This window comes from Pterocles gutturalis, unplaced genomic scaffold (assembly GCF_000699245.1).
Source record: "Pterocles gutturalis isolate BGI_N339 unplaced genomic scaffold, ASM69924v1 scaffold43642, whole genome shotgun sequence".
Taxonomy (NCBI): domain Eukaryota; kingdom Metazoa; phylum Chordata; class Aves; order Pterocliformes; family Pteroclidae; genus Pterocles; species Pterocles gutturalis.
In genome coordinates this window covers 1-10,334 of record NW_010111825.1, presented here as the reverse complement: position 1 = coordinate 10,334, position 10,334 = coordinate 1, and the positions used below count along the sequence as shown (strand labels likewise).

The window sequence follows — 10,334 nt, the reverse complement described above, 5'->3', positions numbered from 1 at the left end:
TGAAGGATCCACGAGGATGCTGTTTCCTCGCTCTTTAAAGACTCACACTGTGGCAGTTCATACACACCTGTAATTAATAACACTTTTCTCGCTCTAGAGAGTCACTCTTCGGCCTAGGTCAGTCAAAAAATACCGATAAACCGTATTTGAGTGCCGTAAGCGTGGCCATCAGGAACATGACAGAGGCTCCGTTGTGCTGTTCAGCGCGGCTGTGGCAATAAAGAGACTCAGCTTCCATCCCATTGGATTTTAATTCTCTTTTCTCCTAGGGAGTCACAGCGTTGCTTTTGCTGAAGACGGGCGATACAGTGGTTGGCACTGGAGGAGGGATCGTAGCTCTCTGTAAAGGCTCCAACTACAAAGTGATGAAGTGAGTTTGTAGACGGGAGAAGCGGGAGGGCAGAGGTGACAATTCCCCCAAAGGCTCCCAGTGCAAGAACCCATCATTCCTACATAAAGGCATCATCCACATAAATCTCAGTTTTTCAGTCCTGCAGAAAAAATAGACAGTATGCTTCCAGTGTAATGAAGCTGAAGCAGACTGAAAATTGCTGCATGTGTTTGCACAGAAGTGAATTGCCCTGCTCATCCGTCATTTTAAACGGCCGGTGTTTCCTTTTGGCCATTAGGAGTCAGGTCCTAAATTGGTGCAAAGTGAGACAGGTCTGCTGAAGTCAGGGAAATTACACTTATTTGTGCCAGCTGAGAAAGAGTGGTATTTGCCAGCTAAAAAAGGGTTTGCTGGAGGACATGGGATTGTAAAGGAGGGGTTTGCTAATTTTATAGGCTCGTGTCTGGGAGTGCTGAAGTACATGCAAAGCTTTTTTCTGCATACAAAATAGAAAGCCGCGGGCGTCATTTCCCTGAATGTGATTTGAAAATAGGGCTCGCAGCTATTCATTTTGCATTGTTTGAGGAGCCAGCTTAAGCGTACAGTTCTGCAAGCTTAGCTTTGTACAATTCAAACTATTCCCAGAAGATCTAAACTGTCTGGAAATATTCTTGACTATGGGATGTTTAAGTGCACTTGAGTAAGAATATCAACAAACATGCTGTTACCTTGGGCCCTGCTCCAGAAAACCAAGTCTCCGAAGCAGAGCCTGTGCAAGCCCTGGCAGAGCAGCAGATGGGACAGGCAAGATCAAATGAAGTATTAACCTGTGGCTGGGAATGAAATGTTAGTTGTGAGCACGTTCTTGCGTATTGATAGCACAGCCTAGTACAGAGTTTTTGGGGAAGCAGGGAAAGGCAAAGCTCTGTAAGTCAGGGAAGAAGGGAAGCTGGAAAATAAGTACCTCAAGGTCAACATCAGACCAAACGTCTGCTTTCTCTTAACAGGAAAATTCAAGTTCAAGGTGCTGTCACTTCCCTGACATCTAGAGGTCAGGGTCACCAGTTCTTCATAGGGACAAGTAACTGCCAGATTTATCGAGTGAACTACACATCATTTAAAGAGGAGCTGATCGCTGCCTGTCACCACGAAGCCGTCCATGACGTTGTTTTTCCTGTGTGAGTATCACTGGCAGGGATGCGTTTGGCTGGTAAAGGCATTCGAGTGAGCTGCAGGTGAGGTCAGGACACTGGCGTAAACACCTCTTAGCCACCAGGAACCCAAAGCCTGTTCACATCCTTACGGGTGTGAAATGCAAAGGTGACAGTGAGCGGCTGCTGGGAAGCAGAAGGCAGCAGTTCAGTTGGAGAATTGGAAAAATCGTCCATCTGCAAAAAAGAATTCTAAATAAAAGGACTAGAATTCTTTATGTTTGGGTAACAGCAGTGGTGGCAGCCTCCCCCTTTTCTCCTGGGGCTGGTGTGATGGGAGCCAGGCTCCTCACCTGCCAGCAGTGTGAATGCTGAAGCTCTGCTGCTGGGTCCCCTGTCGCAGCTAGAGCTCGTCGAGGTGTCGTCTTCTCTGCCCACCTGTACCGGCAGCTGAAACCTGGCTAACAGAGCTGTTCAAAGAGCCTTTTTGGGTCTCAGCACCACTAATGATTCCGTGTTTGACAACATGGCATGTTCTATTAAATTCTAGGCTTGTGACGAGAGATGCTGGGTATACTGGTGTGTTTTCTGTCTGCTTTTGTCTTGTGAGCAGACAGCAAATGTTCTCTCTTCATGTATAGTAGGATTGTGACACTTTATTTTAAAAAACAAAACCACCACGGAGCGTTTTTTTCCTCTCCAAATAGAGAATGGGAGTTTGATCCCAATTAAAGTCTCTATTTTTGGCATGCAACAGCTGAATCACTTCTTGACGTGGCACAAAGGATCATATCTGATCAAGGTGCAGCGAAGTGCAGAATGCAAGAAGCCCTCCTCCCTGCTCGTCACCAGCCTGAAAAACCCACATCCTTCAAATTTAATGAGAAAATTATTTAGAGATTTAGGGTAATCTGGTGCTAATATACCCAACTGACACATCTGCATCACAGGTAGGAGGATGAGCTGGATTTAGTGATGATTGTAAGGACTACAGGACCACATCCTTGCACAGATGTTTCAACTTTTTATCTGTTACCTGCTCTTAAACAGAGCATATCGCTGATTGGGAAATAGAGGCTTAATTTCCCTGTTCTGGCTTATTTCAGAATACTTCAGTTGCTGATGTTATCCTGCTTTATAAAGCACCTGCGCAAGCTGGGCTTGAAAGGGGCCACACTTTTATTGTGCCATTTCTCTCTGTCCAGGTTCATCTTTCTGGGCGTTGATGGTGATGTTGAACAAAAGCTTGTGGTACCTTTCTAGATTTCACTGCCTGTCAGATCCCTGGGATGTATAGTTTAGAGATGATTTCAAAGCACCCAGTCCCATAGCTTTTGAAATGCTGGAGGTCTTTTTCTTATTCAAACGTGTATAACAAGTACATTACGAACAGGCTTTTTCTGTCATTTCTATTGCCTTCAGCAATGTTGAATAGGAATCATCTAGTAAGCAAGATAAAAAATGACATCTTTACAATATGAGGCTGCTGTTAGTCCCTGGTGTTAAATCTGGGCGGTCGGCACCTCTACACCTACTGTTGTGTCTATTATGTACATCACGTGAAGTTGCTTAGAGATTGAATATGGGAAATATATGTCACAGCTTCAGAAAAGTAGAAAGAATTCTTTTCGTTTCACTGTAAATGTTCCTTAAAATGAATCTTCGAGTAGAAACCAGAGCAGGGTAGACTTTACATGAGGAAGGTGATCCTACGAAAAAGGCCGTTGTCTTGACCATGGTGATCTCTGCTGGGAAGGTGACAGTTGCACGTTAGAAACAGCTCAGCTTTGAAGGATGATTTAAGATCTGACAAGGAAGAAGTGTTTTCTCTATGCCCCTCCTCGTCATCACTCCTCTCTGAATTTTCCAGGGGAATTTCTGACCTGTTCGTTACCTGCTCCAAAAATGACATTCGAGTTTGGTACACCCCAGAGCACAGGGAGCTTCTACGGATCATCGTCCCCAGTGTGACCTGCCATGCCATAGAGGTCATGAGGGATGGCAAGAGCATCATTTCAGGTAACGGTCAGTCCAGACCCATGGCTCAGTCCAGTCTTCAAGTGCTGCCAAATGTCATGAACATCAGTATGTTAGAATGAAGAGAGGGTTACATTGGGAATGGGTTTAAATACAGGTCACTGCTTGTCCCAAAGGGCTCTTTGCTTGCAGCTGGGCTGATGGACTTTGCTCACAGCCCCGGTTCCCTAGTGCTGTGGTTACGGTGTCTGTGGAAGGCACGGTTTGGAGACCTTGCTTTGGATGTGAATTCCAGCAATTCAAAATGCAGTTCAGTCTCATTCAAAAGACCTAATTCTAAAATATTAACTGTGTATGCAACACACCTGTGGTGTATGTAAAGCATCTCTTGCATGCAGCTGCTGCCCATCGCCATGAGCAGATGGGTTACCCAGGAACTCCTGCAGTCCTGGAGCAGAGATGGAGCCCCCCTTTGTTACCAAAGCCATTTGTCCATAGCCAGAATCAAAAAGGAATTAAATTTTAATAGTTAATTTGGGACTGTTGCTCTGCAGGTTCACCTACGGTACAGTGGTTTTCACGTGTATACTGGTGATCTAACAGGATGCGCCTTATAAAGGAACTTCATAAAAAAACAGGTTCCATTGGAAATAATATGAGGAATGTCTGTGTGCCTGGGTAATCTGTTTCTTTATGTTCATCAGCTTGGAATGACGGGAAAATCCGCGCCTTCGTGGGTGACACTGGCCAGCCCCTGTACGTGATTGACCATGCCCACAGCCTGGGAGTGACGGCAATCACTGCCACGAGCGACTGTAAACGGATCATTAGTGGAGGAGGTGAAGGGCAGGTAATTTTTGCTTAAAAACCTGGAGCAGCTTTGTGCTCCCATCACAGGGCCTGCGAAGTGTCTGTACCTGCTTAGTCAGAAAGTGAGCTATTCTTAGCTTTCACCTGAGCAAGGGACCCAGTCTGACGATATTAGCTTCTGATATATGCAAATCTCTTGCTCTCAGAGGGCATCATGTAAAACAATGCCCCAATTTCTCCTGGCATGGTAAGCTTGGAAATCCTTCTAATGCAGAATATGCTCTTAATCTTTTTTGTTTATTTGTCTCTCCCCTGTGTTTGGCTTATTTGCATTAGCCATTGTTTGCAAGCCACCATCTAACTGTGCTCTAGCACAGATTTTCTTTCTGTCATTGCCTTGGAAGTCCTAGTCCTGTCTAGATTGGCCTGTATGAATTTATTAATAGCACACAGTTCACTTTATATCGTTACAGTGTCTATGGGGTAACTTCCTGATTTTCTGGGATGGTACTCTGGTTTAGGTGGTGGTTTTAATAAAAGACTAATAATAATTCAGTTTCTAGTGCAATTATGGAAACATTTCAGTACAAATAACAATGACAATCAGGAGGCGTGTTGTAGGCATGATACCTGTGCACTTCAACAATTGTTTTACAGCGATACAAACCCAACACCGTGTACTTTGGCTGCTCCATGCGCTTTGTGTAGACATGGCCCTTTTCAATCTGTAGAAGTGAAACTTCTATCCTAATGTTTAAATAATTTAAACACAGGGGGTTTTATTTGTATTAAAAATAAATAACCAGACTTGGAAGGCTCGTGTTCAGTTTCTTGTCTTGCTTTGGGCTTGCTCCCTGCAGTCTGACAAGGAACCAGACATTTAAGAGCATGTGGGGATTCCTGACTCTGATTTATCTGCCCTGTGCTTTGTTTGTGTGCCCTGATCTCAAGCGGTCAGCGTGCCATGCTGGAGCTGGCACGGGAAGCCTTGAAGAGTGAGGAATTGCACTTGGGTCTTCCAAATCTCAGGCTAATGTCCTAATCATTGCACCATCTTTCTGAATCGTTCCACACCTCATCTTTCCCATAGAGCAGTACAGGCAGCACTGCCGTGTCTCACTGTGTAGAGACATGCGGGATGATGAGCCACGTCAACCCTTCACTAATAAAAGAACAGTTAAGTACCGTGGGTGATGAGCACTAGAGGATGCAGAGGATGAGGACCTAGATTCTGAACCCACACACACAGAATGGCACAGGGCTCTGGTTAGTTCATCTCTGGATTGGCAAAGACAGCCGACGATGGGATTAAAGTGGAAGGTTGGTTAGGCAGAAATGAGAAGTGCAGGGGAGCACTTGCAGTATTCATTTGGAACACAAAAAAAGGTGTTCTGAAATGCTGATAGTTCTGTCAAAATCAGTCTCCTGAAAGCTGTGACTGTCGGGGTTGCTTAAGGGATCCGGATGCTCTGATCATTTCACCAGTGGGAACTGGACATCCAGATCCCGGAGGTAACTCAGCAGCAGACTTGAAAACATGAAGGTCAACGCTCTCTGCTTTTGACATCAGTGTCTGAATTTCTAAATTTTCACTAGGATTTGACCTTAACGGAAGGTAAAAGCAAAAAGGTATCACGAAGTTTGGCACTAGTGGGGCAGTAAATGCAAGGTGTGAAGGATCACATCCTCAAAGCAGAAAGGTTTTTGCTGTTACCACCGCTGGGAAGAGGTGCTTTCAGACACATATTTCACATCAAAGATTTAAAGAGCTGGTTTGTATTTACTTGCTGGCATTATATGGAGCACAAATAGCATGTAGCTTTTTTATATTCCATTTTATATGCCATTGCAGAAGCCTTGCTCTTTTATCTTTAAAGCACTGCTGGAAGTATCTCATGGACTACAAGCTTTTTCCTGACCAAGAGTGTGTAAGCTGAAGCACGGGAGAGCAGGAACTTGGCAAAAACAAGGTCTGGGGTCATGAATTCCTGAACCAAGTGGATTGCACTCTCAAGAACTCATATCAGTTTTACGAGTCAGCTGCATGAATAACCCACAGGAAAATAGAGACAGTCCGTTGAGATCCAGTCCCTGTGGGTGTTATAAGAGAAACGCAGAGCTCTGGAGTGCCGTAGGCATCCTCCTGAGCTCAGTCAGGACCAGGTGGTCCAAGAGCAGATGTTTGTTGCTGATTTTCAGGTGAGGATCTGGGAGATTGGCAAAAAGACTCAGAAACTGGGGGAAATTCTGAAGGAGCATGTGTCTGCTGTGTCCTGCATTAAGATTACAAAGAATGACCGGGAGTGTGTCACAGCCAGCCTCGACAGAACGTGCATCATCTGGGATATTGTGTAAGGAGCCAGATAAGTATTGCGAGGCACTTGGAGCGCCGGTCATGTCTCTCTCGGGTCACCGTGCCCTGTTTAGAACAGCACATAGCGAGAAGGAGGAGGGGAAAAAGACCACTAGGAAATAAAAATTACTAGAAAGAACAATCAAGTCAGGGAATATAGAACCTCCAATGCCAGAAACTTTTCAGAAAAGTTTCAACAAACATTCGTCTCAAGTTGTTTGTTTGTATTGGCTCCTGCTTGGCCCAGGGGCTGGTGCAGGTGGTTTCTGAAGTTTCCCACCAGCTCCGTTTTCCAGCACTGTATGACTCTTGTCAAGCTGTGGCAGCTCTGCAGGCTTTCTGCATTGTGGTAAGGATGAGGACATTTTTGCAAAGGGAATAGCACCTAGGAAGTATTCTGGATTTAAAAATTTAATTTCATATGACAGCAGATCGAAAGTCGTACAAGGCGGCTGTGCTGGGGAGCAGAACTGATGACCTTCAGAGGCTTCAGGAAACCCTGAACCCAGACCAATGCCTGAAAACATCCATGCAGAGCGAGAGGTCTGATGTCTAGCGCAGGCAGAGATAGTTCAGGCAGTCAGAGTTCACTCTGTGACCCTATTGCTCTGTCCTGGTTTGGGGGTGTTTTGCAGGCGTTTTACAAGAAAACAAATGATTCTTGCCAACACGCTGTTCAAATGTGTGTGTTACCATCCTGAGGAGCACCAGATCATCACCAGCGGAACAGACAGAAAGGTAAGCAAACCTGCAGGAATTCTGCTTGCAGCCAGTCCAGAACACAAAGTCTGGCGCTTGTTATGGGGTGGAACTCCTGTCCGTCCCCCGGAGGGTGTGTTACGGGGCAGTGCTGGAGTCTGGGGGCTGTTCATGCACGACCGAGCCCTCCGCTCTGCTCCGCTCTGCTCTCTAGATCGGGTACTGGGAAGTGTTTGACGGCTCTGCAGTCAGAGAAGTGGAAGGGTCTGCATCGGGTTCCATCAACGGGATGGACATCACCGCGGACGGGGCATACTTTGTCACAGGTGAGTGGGGGGATGACAGTAGAGGAGAGGAGGTCGTATTAAGGGCAGGAAAAGGAAGGCAATGAACCAAGGATGTCAGTAAGGAAAGAAAAAACTCAAAGGAGGGGTCAGCTAAAGGGGAAAATAAAATGAGTCACTGAAAAAAAATACTTCTCAAAAGGCTGTGGTTCAGACTTGGAAGATGCAGTGGTTCAGTCTTGCAAGATGTAATGTGAAGGTGAAGACAAGGTTCAGATGTCTCCAAGGGTTTCTCCTTGCCCTGCTCCTTATTTAGCTCAGCCGTGTGCACCACGCGTTCAGATGTCTCCAAGGGTTTCTCCTTGCCCTGCTCCTCATTTAGCTCAGCTGTGTGCACCACGTGTTGGAGCGGTTTGTTCACGTGCCCCTCTCCAGCAGCGTGGCCGTCTCTGCCGGTGTGCTGGTGGGAATGGCTCCGGGCTCCATCAGCCTCGGGCTCACACCTTCCCCACCATGGTGACATCTCCTCTGGGAGCCTGGCGCTAGCTCCAAGGGTTTCTCCTTGCCCTGCTCCTCATTTAGCTCAGCTGTGTGCACCACGTGTTGGAGCGGTTTGTTCACGTGCCCCTCTCCAGCAGCGTGGCCGTCTCTGCCGGTGTGCTGGTGGGAATGGCTCCGGGCTCCATCAGCCTCGGGCTCACACCTTCCCCACCATGGTGACATCTCCTCTGGGAGCCTGGCGCTAGCACAGACGAGCTGTGGTATCGTGTAGATACAGATTTGATGTTGGCACCAGTTCTTTTAGGTTAACCTCTTAAAGCAATGTTGGTTAAGAGCCTTCCGAAGGCTCTCTGTATTGTCAGTACCGATTGCTGGCCATGGCTCACTGTGACCTGCCAGGGCCGGTCCTGAGCGCTCTGCCAGGCACCGGCTCTGCTTCAGTTGAAAAGAAGCTGGTTTTGCCATAATGCCCAAGGCAATGTATCCCACTCTTCCCAAATCAGATCAATGCCTAAGCGCTCCACTGCCTGCGATCTGGGAACAAAAAGCAACAACTCTTCCCAAATCAGATCAATGCCTAAGCACTCCACTACCTGCGATCTGGGAACAAAAAGCAACGGAACTCCGTGTAATCATTTGTTCTTCCTCTGTGCCCACTGCAGGCGGCGATGACCATCTGGTGAAACTGTGGGACTACAACCAGGGCACGGTGACGCACGTTGGGGTGGGCCACAGCGGCAGCATCACCCGGCTCAAGATCTGCCCCGGGAACAAGTACATTGTGAGTGTGAGCGCAGACGGAGCCGTCCTGCTCTGGACATACCCGGCCTCGCGGTGACAGCGGGCACAGGAACTGCTGGGCGGCTGCTTCCTCCACCAGATCCTTCTCTCTTTCCACTGAAGTTCTTTTAAAGCGTTTTTACTCTTAGAGGAGATACTGTTTTTATAGTCTCTGGTATGCACTTTGTTTCTTGTAGTTTCACTTATACATCTGCTCATGTGTGGGCTCTCCCTTGCTTTCACGCAGTCTCTCGTTCTCTTCCCTACCCCCTCTTGTCCCTTCCATTAATGAATGATTTGTTGTGTAAATTCAGTCTTCTGTGTTCATTTTAATTTGGTCCTGATTGAGGAAAAAGCCCTCAGCTCGAACTCGGGCGTTTAACTGGGAAGCGCTTTTGAGTCAAGCTTTTAAATCAGGGTTCTCAAAGGAATATCAGGACGTCGGGGCTTCTCCATTTGCCATGTCAACTTTAAAACTCTCTTCAGGGGCCTGGTTTTCAAGAGTGAGACTGCAGTCATTTCTGAAAGTGCCTGGGTGTTCCTAGTGAGACACGCTGAAACTCCTGGTCATTGGCCTAATTTTTCAAACAGGCTCCAAATTTGCATGAAATAGGTATTTTGTCTGAGAATGAGTACCTGGCGTCATATCTGGTATGAAAACCACCAGCTCTCAAGATACTGTTTGTTTAAAGCTCAGTGTGGGCAGCCAGCCTGGGAAGCGATGGAAGTGAAGGAAATATCACTTTTGCAGATAGTGAAGGGCTGGGAGAATTGTCATAAATTGAAACTGTAGGAAAATGTTGCACTGCTCTGTGTTAGGGCTTTAGTTAACTGAGACCATGATTTACAGGCAGTGCCAGCTAGGTACTGTCGTACCTGTCCTGATAGCGTTAACTGTTCCGTATGCAATGAGGGATAGCAATTTAAAGGTACTAGTGCTTATTATTTTTTAGATGCTGTTAAAAATGTTTACTGCTCCTAGCACAGTAAGGGTGGATCCTTTGGATGGGCTGGAGGGGTATCTGTGCACATCCACTGTCCAGCAAAGACTGTGCAACTTCTGTTCCTTCTGGCTGGAATATCTGCTCTTATTAACGCAGTCTTGAGCGAAGGAGTGAGGCCATTCCTTCCTCTTTTCCTCTGGAGTCCAGACTGGATGCTGTGCAGCGATAAACACTCAGCAGGTTTTACGAGCTCTGCGGCGCTGTGGCTGGGGTTGGGAAGGCAGGCACAAACCGCTGGAATGTGGGACCGACCAGCACAACATCTAGGCTTGTGCTGGGGAATGAGAGCAGCCGTGGAGTGTGTGAGAGCCAACCTGGCCATCCCCAGGTCACCCCCACCACCCCGTGTGAGAGCCAACCCGGCCGTCCCCAGGCCCCGGGTCACCCCCACCTCCCCGTGTGAGAGCCAACCTGGCCGTCCCCAGGCCCCAGGTCACCCCCACT

General features: G+C 47.2%; 1 protein-coding gene across 1 annotated transcript; it reads left to right on the top strand.

Annotated features, from left to right (window-relative positions):
• Positions 1–223: 223 nt before the first annotated feature.
• On the top strand, positions 224–8,944 carry CFAP52 (cilia and flagella associated protein 52; the record flags this gene model as incomplete). The annotated part of the gene is given in 8 exon segments (XM_010073836.1): positions 224–370; positions 1,339–1,509; positions 3,353–3,501; positions 4,164–4,309; positions 6,469–6,620; positions 7,258–7,360; positions 7,536–7,647; positions 8,769–8,944. Coding segments are annotated over 8 exon segments (1,156 nt in total), but the record flags the coding sequence as incomplete, so codon positions are not given.
• Positions 8,945–10,334: the final 1,390 nt, after the last annotated feature.